The 21,862-nt window shown below is 37.7% G+C and overlaps 3 protein-coding genes across 6 annotated transcripts in view; all 3 read left to right on the top strand.

Annotated features, from left to right (window-relative positions):
- The window catches only part of Mwh (multiple wing hairs), a 30,010-nt gene extending 24,178 nt beyond the window's left edge, over window positions 1–5,832 (top strand). For 3 of the 4 annotated variants that reach the window (XM_064060883.1, XM_064060882.1, XM_064060885.1), the window contains 5 exons: window positions 2,324–2,414; window positions 2,975–3,246; window positions 3,549–4,101; window positions 4,149–4,446; window positions 4,492–5,832. In XM_064060883.1, the coding sequence (XP_063916953.1) occupies window positions 2,324–2,414; window positions 2,975–3,246; window positions 3,549–4,101; window positions 4,149–4,446; window positions 4,492–5,543 (2,266 nt within the window). In that variant the 3' untranslated portion in view covers window positions 5,544–5,832. Of the gene's footprint in view, window positions 1–1,731; window positions 1,871–2,323; window positions 2,415–2,974; window positions 3,247–3,548; window positions 4,102–4,148; window positions 4,447–4,491 lie in introns of those variants that run through there. The other variant, XM_064060884.1, reaches the window with a different exon arrangement.
- A 264-nt stretch (window positions 5,833–6,096) lies between these two features.
- On the top strand, window positions 6,097–8,796 carry LOC135131856 (leucine-rich repeat and immunoglobulin-like domain-containing nogo receptor-interacting protein 2). Its single transcript, XM_064059704.1, has 6 exons — window positions 6,097–6,250; window positions 6,293–6,594; window positions 6,664–6,925; window positions 7,777–7,893; window positions 7,936–8,568; window positions 8,768–8,796. The coding sequence occupies exons 1-6, from the start codon at window positions 6,097–6,099 to the stop codon at window positions 8,794–8,796; spliced, it is 1,497 nt and encodes a 498-aa protein (XP_063915774.1).
- Window positions 8,797–20,538: 11,742 nt separating this feature from the next.
- Window positions 20,539–21,844, top strand: LOC135131928 (stabilizer of axonemal microtubules 2). Its single transcript, XM_064059794.1, has one exon. It carries the CDS (start codon window positions 20,676–20,678, stop codon window positions 21,672–21,674), a length of 999 nt encoding a protein of 332 aa, XP_063915864.1. The 5' UTR covers window positions 20,539–20,675; the 3' UTR covers window positions 21,675–21,844.
- The last annotated feature ends 18 nt before the right edge of the window (window positions 21,845–21,862 follow it).

Raw genomic sequence — 21,862 nt, 5'->3', positions numbered from 1 at the left:
TTTTTTGTCTAGCTTGAGAGTTTCAAGTTTCCTTGAGCAAATACAGCTGTGCAGTTTAAATACTTCGTTTCGATTCTGTCCATCCGTTACCATAACACGCCCAAGGCGACCCATCACCCATCACCGCGCCGAATTTGCATGATTAGCAAAGTACCCAAAAAACCAGATTAATTTTTCCGTTCGGTCCGATTATCTCCGCTGTAATTAGGCAGGAACACCTCAAGGATCCGCTGGGACCACCGATATTTCACAACCTTCGCAATGAAACCCAACCTGCTACACAGTCGGCTCCTAATTGCTTTTTAACTGCCCCATAAATAACAGAATCTTCATCGCTCGCTGCGATTAAACCCTCATTCGCTCCGCCGATAATTAAATAAAGCTGAAGATTTGTTCCGACGATGCTACAATCCTCTTGCGTAATTGCTACAAATTTAAGCGAACGAAACAGTTATAGCAGGATTCTAACTGGTTCATAAGCAGGTTAAGTGATTAGAATATCGTAAGGTCGCGTTATTGAGTTATCGGTCGTGGTGTATGTGGGGCGTGAAAAGTACGGAAAAGAAGAAAAGAAGGAGAAGAAAGTGGAAGAATTCCATCTAAATGCATTATTAATAATAATGGTCATAATTTGCTGCGGCAAGTAGAGCGACGCGACTATTCATGGACGGAAAAAAAGTCGATCGGCGGGAGCTCGCATACTTTGTAACAATAATAATAATAATAATGAGGAAGTTCTTGTTGAGCCTTTTTGGTCATTAAACCACGTGGAAAATTAATCGCTCGAGCCCGACGACTTTACGAGTCATAAAATTGGAATTTTATGATCATTTCTTGATTATGACTAGATATGGGTATGTTTGCGGTTGGCAGTATTGATTTGACATTTATGAAGCGGGGACGATGCTAATGAAGGAGACCATTCTTCAGATATTTTTGCCATTTAGTGCTTCAGGTATGCAAAAGATTTGCTCTTGGAACGTACATGGCTGGAATGGTCGATGCGTTTATGGTAAAACACGCAAACGGGTCGCTGGGAAATATTAATTTCATACATGGGACGATCACAAGGATTTATTAATGAGAATCGCATAACATGGTTTATGTAGATTTTTGATTTTTTTTAACATTCTCTTCGTATAATTGTTGTCATTAAAGTCAGGCTTGTTTTACGGTATGAAGAGTATTTTGTTTTTAATGGACGACTTGTAGGTTGCAAGTGTACGTTGTTTTTCTAGTTTTTGTCTTCAATCAGATATTATTTTTCAGATTTGTTGTCAGATTTTATTGGAAGAATATACAATTATATATAAGTTGGGTTTTATTTACGCAATATTTTTTTGTGCAGTTCAGATTTTATTAAAAAAAAACGAGTCTGTTTTTCTAGTTCGTGCTCATAACACTGTTATTTGATCTTTGCTGTCTTCGATCAGATTAATTAATGAAGTTTGTTTTTTTTTATTTGATGCACTTAGATCGTCCGATCAGATTTTATTTTCGGATTTCGTCCACACATTAACTCCAAACTTGTATCAGTATTGCAAAAATAATTTGGGAGGAACGGATTTATTTGCAAAATTTAAAACGAAATAATAATGTACAATTATTTTTATTTACCATAACACTTTAGTTTGTGTCAACAACGTAAATAAAAATGACTCATAGCGAAACCATAAAAGATAGTACACCTTTGGTACCACACTTGGTATCACCACATTGATAAGACAAACATACACGCAAAAAGGTAATTAACCCATTTACTGTACCACCAGTACCATTGGTTTACGCTTCGAAACTAGATAAGGGTAGACAAAGTAACACCACAGCAATACCGTGGTAAAATGCTAGCGTACAAAAAAACTCGAAAATGGTAAGTAGTGCCCGGAGACTAATCACCGCGCTTCCGTCACACCATAACCTATATTTCAACCTGTAGCTATCTGGAACCAATTCATCAACCTCCACACAAAAAAACCCATTAATGCACATTTCCCGCTCTTTTTACCGTTTAGTGGTACCACCCAAGCACCACAGCGTGATTTGCAACAATTAAGATCCAGATAAACTCTAACTAGTTCTTCTTAATGAAACAACAGAATTTCTTCGAAATCTATTAATTCCAGCAAACTTTTTGATTATCCGTGAAATTAAAGCCAGTTCGACGACCGCTCCATTACATAAGTTCCTTTTAATAAAAATCGAAACTGCTAAGAAATTTATGATGTGTCTTAGTACTTGGAGACTCATTTACATAATCCGCTAGGCTCTAGTAAACTGCGACGATTTAGATGTCTCTAAATCAATGATTTTTTTCTTCTTGCAGCGAACTGTTCGGTTCCGGAAGCAGCATGGCTCCGAATTCGGAAGAGTCGAGGTTCGGACAGTTCCCTTTTTCCGAAGATGGAGCCAATAAGGTAAGACTGGTCGGGCGGGATTTTCGACAAGCAATTAATTCGGGTAATGTTGTAATCAAAACAGGATTTATGGACGGGAAAATTAATTCGGAGTTGTGTTCTCGGTGTAATTAGATGGATTTTGGCGCGTTAAGAAAATGAATAGTCGTCTAATCAGTATTTTATTGATGTTAGGGGGCTTTAAAGGAAATTTTGAAAGCAGACGAACAAACCCATGACTAGGTTTTATTTTAAGCACTCGTTTCCACAACACTTGAGACACCCCGCACTCCTTAACCATATAATTATGTAAATTTGCTTAGTATAAACATACAATAAACCTCAACAAAGCAATGCTTCATGGTTTAAACAATACAAACATAACGCTTTTTTCTCGACGCTTTAATGACGTTATGAATTATTTATTATGTTGGTATCATTGTTGCTAATGTATTCTATAACTTTGTATGAGTACCATCAATTAAGAATTGGACATTGTTTCATTAATGGAGACACGTGGAAAGTAGATGAGACTTGATTCGTTTGAAGTTGCCCCAAGTTTATGTACTTCCTGTTTTCAGGAAAAACAGCGCCCCCCGATTTACAACCCCGAGGATTACGTGATATCTTTGAAGAAATGGGGCCGAAAACCCGCCAGTGGGAGCTCGGTTTCCCTCTACCCAACTCCCATGAGCTCAGACTCCGAGTGTAGCAGATCCCAGAGTACCACTTTCCGGGACTACAGGAACCCGATGTTGATTTCTTCGGGCTCGGAAATGACCCTGAGACAGTTCGGAACCGTGAGCGAGCTCTTGGGGAAACTAAAATCCGACCTCAGGCTCGCCTACCCTAGGTAAGAAAAACTCAAAACTCTCCTTCCAAGAACTGATTACATTGTCCGTGAGAATCGTACTTCATGAATACCCGCCCGGCTCATATTTGCTTTTTGCCCCATTGAGCCGTAACAAGTGTGAAATGAAAATTACGCAACACAATCGAAACCCGTAGAGATCTTAATCACTTGTATTTTTTTCCTCCTGGCCATCGTAATGTCATTGCCTCCCAGAGGAAACCGCCAATTACCTTTCCAAGTTCAAATACCTCCAAACAAAATGCAAATGCGACATAACTCAAGATGACATATCTCACTTTCAGCTTTGTCCAAGAATTCGTAGCGGAACCGCTGGATGGGATCACTTTACTCCTCGACTTGCTGCGGGCGATCCAACTGAGCCAATCGCAAGGTGGTCATAACACCACGGGCAAAATCCCGCCAAGTCTTCAAAGAAGAGCTCTCTTGGATGAACTGTCGTGTTTGCAGTGTCTGCTTCTATGTTGCCAGCGCTACACCGAGTCCATCAGGAAGCTGACGGCGTCTTCGGCTGGGTTGTTCACTCTGGCTATTTGTATAATGAGTAATGTGACGAAGTCGAGGATTCTGGCGCTTCAGCTACTAACGAAGGCTTGCCAGCCTTCACACAGCGCGGTTTCAGAAGCTTTGTCCACACTTAGATTGAGGTTCGGGGAGCCCGTGAGGTTTAGATTCCTCGTGGGGATGTTAATGTCGGCTGGAGGCCAAGGCGAGCTCTTGGTCGCAGGAATGAAGTTCTTGAACACGTTTCTAGACAGTTCGGGGACCATGCAGAAGAGGTTGTACATTCAAGCGGAGCTGGAGCAAGCCGGCTTTGACGTAGCGACCGTGAAAAAAGTACTTTTATTGCTAGATTGCGATTGGGGTTAACTTTCCGGTTTCAGAACATCAGTATTAATTCTTCATCCACGGAGCACCTCTTCGAGGAATTAGACCACTGGGAGAAGAAGCATTTGGACGTTGAAAGTTTAATGATCCGCTTGGAGAGTTCCGAACGCGAGAATGACACCCTCAGAGACAAAGTGTTGCTCCTAGAACGAAGAGTCCAAATCCTCCTAGAGGAAAAAGGTATCTTAATTTCGTTGGAACAGTGTTTGAAGGAGCGCTGCAGCGAACTCCAAGAAGAAGTGCATTCGTTGAAGTCGGTCAAAAGTTCGTCTTGCGGTAGTTCTAAAAAGAAAGGTAAGTCAGAAAGGGGTGTAAACATCGGGTAATAAGTCGTTCCAGATGAATCTCCGCACGAAGACGAAGGAATATCGTCGTCCGAACGTAGCCTCACCCCTGAAGAACCTCTCCAGCGCGACGCCTCCGTCTACGAGCTCTACACCATCCAAAACGAGAAGAAACCACCGAAGATTGATGAAGAAGACGAAACGACGATCGACGAAGTGATCGAAGAGTTGCGCAACATCATCAACGACGCAGAGAGTGAGGCTTACAAAGCCGACGAGAAGAAGAAGGCGTTGGAACGGAAGAAAATCGAAGATGCGCAAGTTGCAAGCAAAATCCAGATGACCGTAGCTATAGAGGACTACGGTTTGAACAACGAAGCGCAAATCGTGCCGTCGAATCTTCATCCACAACCTCCAAGAAAAACCAGAAGCTTAGTCCACCTGTTTATCCCCGCTGAAGACTATGACTACGGCAACAAGGAGTTATTTTTCGAGAACGAAACCCCGTTCAGCAGCGAAGAAGGTTCTGATTCTTTATTAAGTACCTCGAAGTACCAGTTACCGAGAGTCGACAAGAACGACAAGAGTCACAAGGTGAAGAGATCCGAGTCTTTCAAACAAGTGGCGAAGGCTGCCAATACGTTATCCAAGCAGAATAGTTTGGATGGTGGGTACTACAGTAACGGGGTCGTAGTAACCCACACCCACGAAGACTCCAAGAAGGTGAAAGCGAAGAGTTTGGACCGAATCGACGACGGTTTGGACACTTTGGTGGACATTGTCGTGACGGATCACAAAATCGACAAGTCTCCACAAACTCGAACCAGAAGCGACGTGGTCAACAATCAAAGGAAGTTGAATGGGTACGACGACAAAATGAAGATGTTTCTGCCGAAACGTGACCGCAACGACATTCTTTATTATTTTCCGAGGGTGCAGGAGCGGAAGAGTAACAGTTTTTTGGTGAATAGGGGGCACGCGAATGCTGGGTTGTATTCGGGACAGGTGGTTAGGGAGAACTCGAACGTTGCAAAAAAGAAGGAGTTTGTTTCTGGGAATAATCGGCACGTGGGGAAAGTTACTGATTTGCCATCGGGACTGTACTAGTTCTTTTCGATTTAGTTTTGGTTTCGTTACAACGACTCTGTACATAGTTTTTATTTATGTTTCTGTATTTAATTTTTGTGCAATATTAGATTACTTTCTGGTAGCTGTGTTCGTAGCTACGAGTAGAGAGTGAGGTTATGGTTTTTTCGGGTGCACACTTTTCCGTTCTCGGAGAGAATGTTGCTCAAAGTGTTTTCAAAAATTTGAGAAAATGTACAAACGATGGTTTAAGGTTAGATGTATGATCTCTTGTATAAAGTATGTTTTAATAAAAAATAATACACTGGTGGTTTGGTGTTTTACTTATACCTCTGGTGTTTTTTATTACTGTGATGGGAAAAAAATAATGCGGCAGTAATTTTGGTTTCGCAATAGGCCACCAATGTTTCTTTTCACATCACCTAGACACCCACATCGATTAATTAATTATTAAAATTACCTATTACATTTTTGATCAAGTACAGTTCTTGTCTAACTCACAATGTTTTTACAATTTTTCATGCTTTCATTGGTACTGAAACTTCATATAAGTCTAGCTTGCTATTATTGGGGAATGCTCCAATTTGATTATCAAGTAACAGGTAACACAGAACAACGAATGGTTACTGGTGCAGAGATTATTATTAATAATTCCGAGGATAAGGTGGAGGTCACCGTTTCAAACCAATATCTTCCTCAATTATGTTGTAAAATGGTGGACAGCGACAGTAACCTTGTTATGCTTTCATTTGATAATTGTCATATTGTAGAACTGGAAGAATGTTTGTCTGCTTCCATAGCAAACGTTTCTAAGTCGTTCGAAATCGTCAATAATAGACTTACTTCGGTTAAAAAACGCACCTTTGCCAACTTAAAAGTGGAACAAATTTCCCTGAACAATAACTTGATCGAAACATTAGAAAACGACGCTTTTTATAATTTGACAAATCTGATCGTTTTAACTATGTCTAGGAATCTCTTAGAAGTGTTAAATCCTGAAGCGTTTTCATTGTTACCAAATTTGTCAGGGCTAAATTTGAGGTTTAATCGTCTTCATACCTTACAAACTGGAGTCTTTAAGTTTCTTGTAAGGAGATTTGAGCTTTTACTAAATTGTAATCGCATTTCGCGGGTTGAAAAGGCCTTCGAGGGAATATCTCCCCGAACAGAATTGACGGTGGACTTGAATGGAAACAGAATCCGAACACTACCTGACGATGTGTTCAGTAATCACACGTTCGGACAGTTAGATTTGGGTAATAATCCTGTGAAAAAGATTGCCGCTAGCTTTTGTGAAGGTTGTAGTATGGAAAAAATATATCTTTCTTGCGATTATTTGACTTTGGAGGATGTTGAGATGATCAGAAATTGGGCAGAAGCTGGCGGAGTTCGATTATACACAAGTGGGTGTTCCTACTACAACATGACATCAGGGATTCCTCCATCAAAGTGCAACCAAGCAAAAAACAGCGTGCCTTGGAACTTTGCACTTTATTTGGGACTTTTATTTATTGTTAATTGCATTTGAGAGATAAATTTAAATTATTTTGCATAATCTGGACAATCCGTTTGACTGCACCACTTTTTGTATTTGTATAGCAAATATTTGTAGAGGTGCGCTTTTCTCAAATTATTATTTTTGTCTGTAAAATCACAAAATAAATAAGGTGTAATGATGTAATTTTTATGGTTCTCGATACACTGGGAAATATATGGGGCGGTGGTGTTGCCAATAACATTATTTTAAAAATTAATTTCATACCAAAACATTTTTGTCGATCGTATCCATTAAGTTACGCATATGTTGAAATTCTACTACTGTCTTTGTGACAGAGCTTTTGTGTCTTAATGACTCTAAAAACCTTTGGCATTTGAAAAAATGTTATGAATATCGTTCTTTCAATAAAAAACTTTTATCATTGGTACGTCTTCAGTCAAGTACTTCAGTTCGAATTTTATTGTTGACGAGTGTTTTTATGTCTGTTACAAACATCCTACGGTAAAAAAATTGAATACTTTTGGTTTCGTAATAGGCTACAAATATTTTTTCGACATCACCCAGACATTACAAGAAAGTTTGAAATGATATTATTACAGAGAAAATTAATACACTTTCAGTCAAGTACAGTTCTGGACTAACTTACAATGCTTCTACAATTTTTCACGTTTTCGTTGCTACTGAAAGTCCATATAAGTCTAGCTTGCTATTATTGGGGAATGCTCCAATTTGATTATGAAATAACAAGTTACACAGAACGACGAACGGTTACTAGCGCAGAAATTATTATTAATAATTCCGAGGAGAAGGTGGAGGTCACCGTTTCAAAGCAATATCTTCCTCAATTATGTTGTAAAATGGTGGACAGCAACAGTAACTTTGTTATGGTTTCATTTGATAATTGCGATATTGTAGACGTGGAAGGATGTTTGTCTGCCTCCATAGCAAACGTTGCTCGATCATTCAAAATCACCAACAACAGACTTAGATCGGTTAAGAAAGGCACCTTTGCCAACTTAAAAGTAAACACAATTTCCCTGAGCAATAACTTGATCGAAACATTAGAAAACGACGCTTTTTATAATTTGACAAATCTGATCACTTTATCACTGTCTAGGAATCTCCTGGAAGTATTAAATCCTGAAGCGTTTTTTTTGTTATCAAATTTGGCAGCGCTAGATTTGATGTTTAATCGTATTCATACCTTACAAACCGGATTCTTTAAGTTTTTAACAAATAACGTTCAGGTTCTTCTAAATTGTAATCGAATTTCTCGAGTTGAAAAGGCGTTCGCAGGGGTATCTCCCAGAACAAGATTGACGATTGACTTGAATGGAAATAGAATCCAAACATTGTCTGAAGATGTGTTTAGTAATCACACGTTCGGACAGTTAGATTTGGGCAATAATCCAGTGAAAAAGATTGCTAAGACTTTTTGTGAAGGCTGTACTATGGAAACACTATATCTTTCTTGCGATTATTTGACTTTGGAGGATGTTGAAATGATTAGAAATTGGGCGGAAGTTGCCCTAGTTCGGTTATTCACAAGTGGGTGTTCTTACCACAACATGACGATTGGAGGGGTTTCTCCATCACAGTGCAACCAAGCAAAAAATAACGTCACTTGCAACTTTTTCCTTTATTTGGGACTTTTATTTATGGTTAATTGCATTTGAGAGATAAATTTAATTTATTTTGCATGATCTGAACAATCCGTTTGACTGCACCACTTTTTGTATTTGTCTAGCACATATTTGTAGAGTTGCGTTTTTCTAAGATTAATATCGTTGTCTGTAAAATCGCAGAATAAATAAAGTGTTAATGATATAGTTTTTATATTTTTTGATACACTAGGGAATATGTGGGTCGTTGGTGTTACTAACATCATTATTTTAAAAATAAATTTCATAGCAGAGGAATTTTTTCGTCTATATCTATTAAGTTACGCATATGTTGAAATTCTACTACTATCTTTGCATTGTGACAGAAATTTGTGTCGTAATATATACAATTGTTCGTTTCACATAGACTCTAAAAACAACTGTTATTTGAAAAATATGTTGTGAATATCGTTCTTCCAAGAAAAAAACTTTTATTATTAGTACGTCTTCAGTCAGGTACTTCGAATTTTATTGTTGACCTTGCAATTCTTGGGTGTTTTCATCATCATTCTTATTATTGTTTCCATCGTCAGAACCATTCCTATTTCCTCTTATAACTGACCTGACCTGACCTCTCTTATCTCAAATAAACACATTTTAAACATTTCTGTGATTAAATAAAAACCAAAAGTACATCCTCAAAATTGTTGTATTTTGTGAAAAAAAATTGGTACCTGGTTGTTTTGTCCGGAGTTCTTTTGTCACTGAGCTACTTTACCGGGAGGCTGTTTCGTCGGGGCTGTTTTGTTTTACATATTATTATTTTTATCCTACATTAAAATATTTAGGAATTAATCCGAAATCATGGAAAACGAGTGTTTTTTATTATCGTAGCAAGCATACTACGGTGAAAAAAAAGAAGGTATAGTTTTGGTTTCGTAATAGGCCACAACTGTTTCTTTCGACATCACTCACACATCCACATCGATTACAAGAAAGTATGAAATGATATTATTTCATAGAAAATTATTACATTTTTGATCAAGTACAGTTCAGGATTCACGACTTACAATGCTTCTACAATTTTTCACGCTTTCGGTGCTGCTGAAAGTCCACGTAAGTCTAGCGTGCTATTATTGGGGAATGCTCCAATTTGATTATGAAATAATAGGAGAAACAGAACGTCGAACGGTTACTGGCGCAGAGATTATTATTAATAATTCCAAGGATAACGTGGAGGTCTCCGTTTCAAAACAATATCTTCCTCAATTATGTTGTAAAATGGTGGACAGCAACAGTAACTTTGCTAGGGTTTCATTTGATAATTGCCATATTATAGAAATGGAAGCATGTTTGTCTGCCTCCATAGCAAACGTTTCTGGGTCGTTTGAAATCACCAATAACAGACTTACTTCGGTTAAGAAACACACCTTTGCCCACTTAAAAGTAAAACATATTTCTCTGAACCATAACTTGATCGTAACGTTAGAAGACGACGCTTTTTATAATTTGACAAATCTGATTACTTTATCCCTGGCTATGAATCTTCTGGAGGTATTAAACCCTAAAGCGTTTTCGTTGTTACCAAATTTGGCATCGCTTAGTTTGACATCTAATTGTATTCATACTTTACAAACGGGCGTCTTTAAGTTTTTAACAAGGGACGTTCAGATTTTCCTAAATTGTAATCAAATTTCTCGGGTTGAAAAGGCGTTCGAGGGGATATCTCCCCGAACAAGATTGACGATTGACTTAAATGGAAACAGAATCCAAAGTTTGTCTGACGATGTGTTTAGTAATCACACGTTCGGACAGTTAGATTTGGGGAATAATCCAGTGAAAAAGATTGCTGCGACATTTTGTGAAGGTTGTACTATGGAATCCATATCTCTTTCTTGCGACTATTTGACTTTGGAGGATGTTGAGATGATCAGAAGTTGGGCGGAAGTTGGCCTCGTTCGCTTATACACAAGTGGGTGTTCTTACCACAACATGACGATTGGACCAGGGGTTGCTCCATCTCTGTGCAACCAAGCAAAAAACAGCGTCACTTGTAATTTTGTACTTTATTTGGGACTTTTATTTATGGTTAATTGCATTTGAGAGATAAATTCAATTTATTTTGTATAATCTGGACAATCCGTTTGACTGCACCACTTTTTGTATTTGAATAGCACATATTTGTAGATGGGCGGTTTTCTCAAATTATTGTAGTCGTCAAATTGTAAAATCACCAGAATAAATAAAGTATCATGATGTAGTTTTGCCAACAGATTTTTTTTATAAATTTCATACCAGAGGAGTTTTTTCGATCGAATCCATTAAGCTACGTATGTGTTGAAATTCTCCCACTGTCTGCATTTACGCAACGACAGTTTCGTAATATAACAACTGTTCGTTTCACATTGATTCTAACAACCACCGTCATTTGAAAAAAATGTTCTGAATATTGCTTTTCCAATAAAAAACTTTCATCATTACGTCTTGAACCAGGTATGGACAAAAATCAAGAAATACTCACTCCAGTTCGAATTTTGTTGTTGAAAATAACCTTTTGTTAGGTATTATGTCAGAGAAATTACTCTTACTTTCCTTCTCAGCGTTTATTGTTTCTGTTAGACTTACACAGTTTAGCTGCGATGACATTCAAGTCAGTTCTTACGTTTTAAAAACATATGGACTTAAGACGACTATCAAAACATTTTCTTCAACTTTTAACACACCTTTCGAAAAGTCCACTATTCACGTTTTTAACGCAACCATACCAATTCTGTGCTGCAGAGTATTTAATTTCTCCCACGAGTTAGAAGTGCTTGAATTTGATAACTGCAATATAAAGCATATCGAAAGCTGTTTCTCGGAGAAGGTGCAACATGTCACAGGCACCATCAAGATAACCAACAATCGAATCACCGTCATCGAGAAAGACACATTTCGAAACTTGAATCTGCTCCAGATTATCTTACTTAAAAACTCGATTGCGATAATAGAAGACGGAGCTTTCGCCAACTTACCAAATCTCGTGTCTATAACTCTCTCCCAAAATCACTTGTCAACGATCAATTCCAACGGGTTTGCATACTTGCCAGTTTTGAACATCATAGATTTAAGTTTGAATCGTATAACGCATTTAGATAGAGGCGATTTTGGGTTTTGTCAAGCTACATTGGTAACGATTTTTCTTGAGTGTAACGAAATTTCCAACATCGATGGCGCTTTTGACGGCATGTTAAGTACAAGTTTAAGTTTATATTTGGCTGGGAACCGAATTGAACATTTGTCGGGTACTATTTTTAACGGTCACAAGTTTTCCCAAGTCGATTTAAGATTTAATCATTTAGATGAGGTATCAGTGGAGTTTTGCAGCAGGAATTGTACTATAGGGAGCTTTTATTTTGAATGTAGCTTAACAAGCATGGAAGCTGCCCAAAATCTTGTGAAATGGGCGGAAGAAAATGAAGTTCAGCTTGTGTCAGGACCGTGTAGTTACTTGAATGTGACTTTTGTTTCCATGCCTTGGGATGGTTGCAAAGCAGGAGGAAGCTTGTCCGGGTACGAAAGCTTAGTTGGGGTTTTATTGATAGTGTGTAGTCTGCACAATTTATTTGAGTACGGGTTAGTGTTGTTTTGTTTCCATTAAAATTAATTGTTTTCGAATTGTGAGAACATGTAGATAGAAATGATAATTTAAGGTTAGACTTGTGGTCTTTTGTGTAAAATATTTGTTAAGAAAAGTGGTAATTTTGATGTTTTATTTAACGCTACCCTGTATTAAAATATCTAGGAGTTGATTAGAAACAATGTAAGACACCTCGAGTGTTTTTTTTCTGTGGCAAAAAAAAGGTGAAAAAACATACTTAGATAATTGTAGAAACTCTCCTAAAACCGTTTTTGCATTGTGACGAAACCTTCGCTTCGTAATAGATGCACATTACCTAACTATCCACATCGATTTTAGAAAAACAAGAAACGTGTTATTATTTAGAATCCTTGAAACATTGTCTGTGCAATTCAGTAACACTGTAGACATCTTGACGATAGTTACAGCACTTGCAATGTCTCTAAAATTTTTCACAATTTTATTGTTTCTGAAAATTCACGCAAATATCGCTTGCCATTACATGGGAACAACTTATATTTATTATAAAAAAATGGGTACTCATGATAGAGGCGGTACTGTAAAAGGAGACGTTATTAAAGTTTCTGAGGGTGACGATCACATTTTTATTGTTAAGCAATTCATTCCCCAACTATGCTGCGACATGCTGAACAGCGCCAGCGAGTTCTCGACGATCACATTTGACACATGTTGGATCAGAGAAATAGAAGAAGAATGTTTCTCCGCAGCCGTTCAACACGTTTCCAAAACGATCAAAATCATCAATAACAGATTAACCTCTGTTAAGAAGCGCACCTTTCGGAATTTACAATTAAAAGAAATTCTGCTGAAGGGTAACTTGATCCAAACATTAGAAGATGAAGCTTTCTTCAATTTAACAAATCTAGGCACTATAGGCTTAGGCTATAATCGACTGAAAGTGCTCAATCCCGAAGCATTTTCTTTGTTACCAAATCTGGAAAACTTAATGTTACAACACAATCGCATTCAAGCGTTACAAGCTCGAGTTTTTAGTTTCTTTTCAAGACGGGCCTACATATTGCTAACTTGTAATCAAATTAAGAGAATAGAAGGTGGACTCAACGGGATGTTTTCTCAAATAACACTGATGCTTGAAATGAGTGGGAATAACGTCGAGGAATTATCGAACGGTGTGTTTAGTAATCACACGTTCGGAATTTTAGATCTGGCAAATAATCCATTGAAGAAAATTTCGCCAAGTTTTTGTGAAAATTGCAATGTGGAAAGTTTTTATTTTTCTTGCCGTTATTTGACTTTGGAGGATGTTCAGATGATTGCAAATTGGGGGGAAGATTATCGAGTTCATTTATATGGAAATGGATGTCCTCAGTATAACATGACCTTTGCATATGAATTTCCTCAAGCAACGTGCAACCAAGAAAAGAGTAGTGGCGTTTGCTTTTGTTTATTTTATTTGGGTGTTTTAATTAATGTCATCCGGATGTTCTGAAGATCCATCTGACTGCGCCACTTTTTGTATTTGTAATTGTAAATGTTTGTAAATTTAATAACTAACGTTTCTTAAAAATACGTTGACCAAAATTTTAAGTTTTCTGGAAGACCAAATCGTTGATTTTGTGTTTTAAAATGTTTGTTCTTTAATGATCGACTTCACAGTGTGTAACAGGAAATAATAACCTTAATAGTTATTCTTGTTATTGTTGTTGTATAATTGTAAAATCATTGAAATAAATAAAGTGTTAGTGAATGTGTATTTAATATGCTTAAACTAATGCAACGATTTGATTGTTAAGAAATACTTAATGAAGTGAACAAGCCGCGGAGAGTTTATGTAATGTGGTTACAGAATACTTTTATTTCTTCTAATAGTCACCATTATGACTTAATACATGAAAACTTCGAACACATTTCTTAAAAAAAGTTTTATCATTAATATATTTAGACTTAACTATGGAAAAAGTTAATCAAACTTGAACCTACGGAATACTCTTTCTAGTTCGAATTCTGTTGCTTGAACACAGCGATCAACCCAATATGCTGAAGATATTCTTTTTATTGCACTTTTCCACGTCTACTGTTTCCATTAAAGTTACACCGATTAGCTGTGACGACATTAAAATTATTCCTTACAGTGTAGAAACATACGAAAATGAGACTACCAAAATGTCTCCTTCAACAATCAACGTACGTTCAGAAAATATCACCTTTCGCGTTAAAAACCAAAACATTCCACTTCTATGTTGCAAACTATTTAATTTCTTTCATTATTTAGAAAGGGTTGATTTTGACAACTGCAATATAGAGAAAATTGAAAACTGCTTTTCTGACAAAGCACAAAATGTCACAGATGTCATCAAGATAACCAATAATTACATAACAGTTATTGAGAAGGACACATTTCGAAACTTGGAAGTTCGCCAGATTATCTTACTTCGTAACTCCATAAAGATTATAGAAGACGGAGCTTTCGCCAACTTGATAAACCTCGACACTATAGACCTCTACCAAAACCATCTATCAACCATCAATTCCAACAGCTTCATAAACCTCCCAAGTTTGACCTTCATCGATTTAAGTTTTAATCGAATCAAATACTTGCAAAGAGGCGTTTTTGGGTTTTGTAAAGCTCCAAGTGTACACATATATCTTGCGTGTAACGAAATTTCAGACATCGATGATGCTTTTGAGGGCACGTTGAACACACGTTTTGATTTAGATTTGGGGGGAAACCGAATCGAGCGTCTACCAGTGGCAATTTTTGACGGCCACAGTTTTTTTCAGGTGGATGTTAGATTTAATCCTCTCGAGAAAGTGTCAAAGGACTTTTGCAACAATAATTGTGTTATTGACGCATTTTATTTCGAATGCAGCGTAACGAGTGTCGAGGCTGGTGAATCTATTATGAAATGGGCAGAAGGAAAACAAGTTCGAGTTTTATCAAGACCGTGTTCTTACTTGAAAATGAATTTTGTTTTTGTTCCTTGGCGTGGTTGCAATGAAGGACCAAGTGTACGTGGGTATAAAGGTTTGGTTGGGGTTCTTTTAGTAGTATTTTTTTGCACCTGAATAGACGGAAACTGAAGAGTTTTACTACGTTTCACTGTACCTCATGTTTTCAAAACTTTGTATCCGAATTAGTGACACATGATTTTTTGTTTCTATTATTGATTGTATTGGGCAATCGACTATTTTGTTTAAACTTTATGAAGTATGATGATTTAAAAAAGTTTAATAGTTTTGTGGCAAAAACTTTAATTCATTTTCGATAGAAGAGCGCTTTTGTGCAGAAAGAGTTTTACTGCGTTTCAGTGCACATCACGCCATAGAAAACTTTTACATACTGTAGTAGTGCTTTTTTCTTGGACCAAGATTCGACTTGTCCTTACTGGATAGTACCCTCTTTAAAGTACATGTTAAATTAAAGGCTCTTTTTTTCAACAATTAACATACGTTACGTTAGGTTAAAATTTGCAAAATTGATTACGTTAGCAAATGTTAATCCATTAGCAGTGTTGAGCAAATTTCCCAAGACTTCGTTCTTTCCATTAAAAATTACGACTTGAGTTTCACGTAAAAGTTGACTACTTTTTCAGAAAACACTTTTAAAAACTAATTTATTATCGATGGAATAGTGCATTTGTTGAGAAACAGTTTTACTGCGCTTTAGTGCACGTCATGTTGTGGAAAACGTCTACGTTTTTGTTGCTTTTGACTTTCTTGGATGAAAATTTGGCTTGTCCATACAGGGAAGTGCCAGTTTTAGAATATCAGTTATTTAATTATTCTCGAGAGGGACTATTACAGAAAACCGTCGTCACAAACATAATTAAAGTCTTGGATAATTACGAAGAATCGATCTATGTTGTTAACCAATTTCTTCCTGAATTATGTTGTGAAATGTTGAATCTCACTCGAGAAATTCAAGAAATTGTTTTTCACTCTAGTTCTGTTCAATACATAGAAGAAGCATGCTTTTCTGCGTCAATACAATACGTTACTAAAAATATCGAGTTCAAAAGTAACCCACTTACTATAATTAAAAGAGGCACTTTTACAAATTTGAAGATAGAACAATTGGTGTTAACTAACAACCTCATCGAAACCCTCGAAGATGGAGCTTTCTTAAATATGACAAAACTGCGAGTTATAGCTTTAAACAGAAACCGCTTGCAAGTTTTAAATTCTCGAGCTTTTTCTGCGTTACCCAAGCTAGAAGATCTAGAATTACACCAGAACCGCATTAAACATTTACAACATGGAGCTCTTAGTTTTCTTTCAAAAAGTGCGTCTGTTTCGTTGACTTGCAACAATATATTTCAAATCGGGAACTTTCTCGAAGGAACACCGTTGAATATTAAGTTAAATTTGGACTTAGATGGAAACGAAATCACCACCTTTTCTGGAAATATTGTCGAGAATCGCACCTTTGGGACTTTAAATTTGGCTTATAATCCATTGATAAACATTTCAGCTGTTTTGGGTAGCACGAAAATCGAAAGGTTGGAATTCTCCTGTGAATATTTGCGTTTGAAGGAAGCTCAGGGTGTCGTAAACTGGGCAAAAGGACATAACACTTTGTTGTATTTGAACGGGTGTTCTCAATACAACATCAGTTTTGATGGAGGTCATCAGCCCATTTCTTGCACAGCAGCACGAGATGCTTTGATTTACAGTTATTTGTTTTATTTGAACATTTTTGGAATTGTCAACCAAATATATCACTGAATCAGTAACGGTACTTTCTCCTCATTGCCAGGTGGCGGAAATTGAAGCTTGTATTTATTAACGTCTTCTGAGCAGTTCTAGGAAAAAAGTACCATTGTGTTAAGTAATCGCTTTAATTTAAAACGATATGTATTGTATTGGTTTGACACTCGTAGAACATATTTGTGTTTGTAATATTCTTCAATATATTTTTTTTATTTAATCAATTATGTTATCAAATGTTAATTATTACCGGTGTTGAGTAAGTTCGTTAAAACTTCCTTCTTTCCACTTAATAGTGCAACTAATGTTACACTTCCAGTCGACTGTTCTGTTTAAAAATTAATCGACTTGAATTTCATGGAAAGTCGACAACCTTTAGGTAACTTTTGTAGCAAAAACTTTAATTGATTTTCGATTGAACAGCGTTTTTGTACAGAAAGACTTTCACCACGTTTCAGTGCACATCATGTCATGGAAAACTTATACGTTGTTAGTGATTTTGATTTTCTTCAATCAGTATCGGGCTTGTCCTTACCCGCTAGCACCATCTTTAAAGTACACATTGCTTAATGTGTCTATGCGTCAAACCGTTGTCGCAGACGTTATTAAAGTCTTGGATAATTTCGATGGAATGACCATCACTGTCGATAAGCAATTTCTTCCTCAATTGTGTTGCGACATGATGAATCTTGGCCACAGAATTAAAGAAATTATTTTTAGAGCTGGTTCTATTGGATACATAGAAGCAACATGTTTTTCTCGGTCTGTGCAAAATGTTATGGAAAGGATCGATTTCTCGTTTAATGCACTTACTTCAATAAAAAGCAGTACTTTTAAACATTTGGAAATCGCAGAATTGTGGTTGAGTGATAATTTCATCGCAACTCTAGGAGATGGAGCTTTCTTCAATTTGACAAAGTTGCGTATGTTATCTTTAGAGAAAAATAACTTGCAAGTGTTAAATTCCGAAGCGTTTTCTTCGCTATCTAGTCTACAAAGTCTGTATTTAGGGCACAACTGCATTCGAAATTTACAACGTGGGGCCCTTAATTTTCTCGCAAGAGATGCGGTTGTTTCATTGAATTGCAACCAGATAATTCAAATCGGAAACTTTCTCGAAGGGATATCGTTGAAAATTAAACTAAATTTGGAATTAAACGGAAACAAAATCGAGAGTTTTTCTGGAAATATTGTAGAGAACCGCACCTTTCAAATTTTGAATTTGGCAAATAATCCACTGAAAAACATTTCCGCGGTTTTAAGTAGCGCGAAAATTGATAGGTTGGAGTTCTTTTGTGGATATTTGAGCTTGAAGGATGTGCAGAGTGTCGTAAACTGGGCAAAAGCACGTGGAATTTTGTTGCTTACGAACAGGTGTTCTCAATACAACATCAGTTTTGGGCTAGCCAGCTCTACCATCTCTTGTTCTTCAACACGAATGGCACTAAATAGCAATAATTATTATTTGCTTTATTTGAGCATTTTTCTGGTTGTTAATGAAATATAGTCGATATGTTAGTAGTCTTTACCTTATCCTAATTGGCAAGGAACAGAAAATGAAGTGTATATTTTTAGTTTTGATTTCTGAAAAAAAAGTTTCTTTTTTCATAATGTGTTTGTTGCATATTTGTATATCATATTTGTGGTTGTAATATTCTTCAATATATTTTTTTTATTTAATTGATTATGTTATCAAATGTTAATCATTACCGGTGTTGAGCAAGTTCGTTAAAACTTCCTGCTTTCCACTTAATAGTGCAATTAATGTTACACTTTTTAGTCGACTGTTCTGTTTAAAAATTAATCAACTTGAATTTCATGAAAAGTCGATCACTTTTAAAAAACTTTAATTGATTTTAGATGGAACAGCGCTTTTGTGCAGAAAGAGTTTCACTGCGTTTCAGTGCACATCATGTCATGGAAAACTTGTACGTTGTTAGTGATTTTGACATTCTTCGATCAATATCGGGCTTGTCCTTACCGGGTAGCACCATCTTTAAAGTACACGTTACTTAATGCCTCTATAACAAGTCAAACCGTCGTCGCAAACGTTATTAAAGTCTTGGACAACTTCGATGGAGTGACCATCACTGTTGATAAACAGTTTCTTCCTAAATTGTGTTGCGACATGATGAATCTTGATCACAGAATTCAAGAAATTGTTTTTGGTGCTGGTTCTATTCGATACATTGAAGCAACATGTTTTTCTCGGTCTGTGCAAAATGTTACGAAGAGGATCGATTTCTCGTTTAATGCACTTACTTCAATAAAAAGCGGCACTTTTAAAGATTTGGATATTGTCAATTTGTTCTTAAGACATAATTTCATTGAAACTTTAGAAGATGGAACTTTCTTCAATTTGACAAAATTGCGTGAAATATCATTAGAGACAAATAATTTGCAAGTGTTAAATTCTCGAGCCTTTTCTTCTCTACCCAGTCTACATATTCTCGATTTACGACGAAACCACATCCGAAGCTTACAAGATGGAGCTCTTAGTTTTCTTGAGAAAGATGCGTTGATTTGGTTAAGTTGCAACAAGATATTTCAAATCGGAAACTTTCTCGAAGGGATATCGTTGAAATTTAAACTAGAACTGGACTTAGACGGAAACAAAATCAAGAGTTTTTCTGGAAATATTATAAAGAACCGTACCTTCGAAATTTTGAATTTGGCAAATAATCCATTGGAAAACATTTCCGCGGTTTTAAGCAGCAGGGAAATTGTTAGGTTGGAGTTCTCTTGTGGATATTTGACCTTGAAGGATGTTCAGAGTGTCGTAAACTGGGCAAAAGCACGTGGAATTTTGTTGAACAGGTGTTCTCAATACAACATGAGTTTTGGACTAGGTAGCTCTTCCGTCCCTTGTTCTTCGACACGAATAGTACTAAAGAATATTAATTATTATTTGCTTTATTTGACCATTTTTCTGACTGTCAATGAAATATAGTCAAATAACCGCAAGTGAAGTTTATCTTTTTAATCTTGATTTCTGAAACAATTTTTTTTCTGTTGTTTTAGGAATGCTGCGTTTTCAATACACGTGCACGTATTTGTACTTTGGTGTTTGTAATATTATATCAATAAAGTTCTACTATTTAAGTATATATGTATTTCTCGTAAGTTTTAATTCAAAATAAGTTCTCACAAAGCCCATTTTTCAAAAGGTTTTTTCTACAACAGTGCTGAAAGGAATAGGTACAACCTTTCAAGAACTTAAATGTTGATGGAGTGGCAAAAACGACGGAATTCATAAATATTATCGCTAAACATGTTAATATGAAAGTTTTTTCTTCAACAAGTAACATACGTTAGGTTAGAATTTCTGAAATTGATTATTTCAGTAAACTTTAAAAACAATTTCTCAAGACTTCTTTCTTTCCACTAATGAGTTTTACGCCAACAAAAACTTGAATTGATTTTCGATAGAATAGTGTATTGCATGTATTGGAAAACTTCTACGCTTTTGGTGCTTTTGACTTTCTTCGATTAAAATTCGGCTTGTCCCTACTGGGGAGCACCAGTCTTCGAGTACTGGTTGTTTAAGCATTCCAAAGAGGCAAAAATATCTTTCAAATTTTTAATTCTCTTCTTTTCTCCATACAAAACTTTCCTAAATTAAGGTAATAAATTAATAAATCTTCAAAAATAATGCAATAAAATCCAAGTGGGCGTCCGTTCCCTTCCTGCCATTCGTAAAATTCTGACATCCGTTGTACCAAAATTTCACTTTCGGCACTTCCAAAATGGACTGCAAAACCTGCGGCGCCAACGCCGTGGGGTCGCCCCGCAAGAGCCGCTCCAACGTGACGTGTCCCCCGAACTGCTGCAAGCCGTGCTGCATCCCGGTGCTCGCCGACGGTATGCCGAAGATACTCGTGAACCCGTGCCCGCCGCCGCCGGCGCAGCCCCCTTGCGACTGCTGCCAGGTGTGCGTGCCCGTGGTCACGCCCGCCGCCTGCGAGCCCTGCCGCCCCCGCAAGAAATGCAAGTACATCCAGCCGCCGCGGCCCAAATCGTACGCGCCCGAGCGCAAGTACCTGCCGCCCGCCGCCAAGATGGACGAGTCCACCATTTACAGGAAGTCGTACCTGCCGACCGAGGCGGAGCGCGCCGCCCCCGTGTACCCCGAGAACAACCTGTGCGTGGGAGAGGGCAAGATGTCCGACAACACCGTCCACAATATGTCGTACCTTCCGCATAAGGTGCTCCCGCCGTGCCCGATCTACCCGTGCGAGCACCGGCTCTTGGGGGAGGGGCCCATGCAGGATATCACCACGCAGAAGCACGACTACGTCCCGAAGCCGTTCTCGCGCCCTGATGCAATCCGTCCACAAGTGAATCTCTTCTCCAGCGATTGTCCTCTGAGCGACAAGACGGTGAATCGGTTGTCGTATATGCCGGTGGCGCCGGTGCGCGTGGACCCGGTGTACCCGGTGAACGCGATCGAGAAGCCGACGGGGAAGATCAGCGACAAGACGATTCACAATATGTCGTACCAGCCGTGGGAGCCGACGGAGCCTATGGAGACGCCGTGGGCGGATAAGCCCAAGTACCAGCCGCCTAAGTTGAGGATGGAGGACAACACGGTGCACAAGATGAGCTACATGCCTCCAGGACAGTACGTGGAGTGCGATGACGACGATCCGGACTGCGTGGAGTGTCCGGAGCCTCCTTGCGATCCGCATTGTAACCCCAATTACCAGTGTTGTATGCCATGTTGTTGTCCGAAGGCGGCGTGCTAGTCCCCGTTTGAGGTGAAAGTGAAATTTTTGTGCTTGTGACCGATAGTTTTTATTTACAACCTATTGTTATTTTTTTTTGCTTATTTTTATACAATGAGTACGTATACTGTATCGTTAGGTGGTGTTTTAGAGCAGTACTTTTGAAAATTAAAGTGCGCATCGTCTGGATTCTTGCGCTTTTACGAGTT

Source organism: Zophobas morio, unplaced genomic scaffold (genome assembly GCF_036711695.1).
Source record: "Zophobas morio isolate AGI-343-1 ecotype UQ-CSIRO unplaced genomic scaffold, CSIRO_AGI_Zmor_V1 ptg000021l, whole genome shotgun sequence".
Classification (NCBI taxonomy): domain Eukaryota; kingdom Metazoa; phylum Arthropoda; class Insecta; order Coleoptera; family Tenebrionidae; genus Zophobas; species Zophobas morio.
This window is presented reverse-complemented; position numbering and strand designations above follow the sequence as displayed.

What these genes read in the sequence shown, in the direction of transcription:
- LOC135131856 (XM_064059704.1), top strand. Translation starts at nt 6,097, where the DNA reads ATGCTCCAATTTGATTATCAAGTAACAGGTAACACAGAACAACGAATG. An exon ending in CGGAGTTCGATTATACACAA is followed by an intron (nt 6,926 to 7,776) that starts GTGGGTGTTCCT and finishes CAAGTTACACAG; the next exon opens with AACGACGAACGGTTACTAGC. An exon ending in CCTAGTTCGGTTATTCACAA is followed by an intron (nt 8,569 to 8,767) that starts GTGGGTGTTCTT and finishes GTATTTGTCTAG; the next exon opens with CACATATTTGTAGAGTTGCG.
- LOC135131928 (XM_064059794.1), top strand. Translation starts at nt 20,676, where the DNA reads ATGGACTGCAAAACCTGCGGCGCCAACGCCGTGGGGTCGCCCCGCAAG.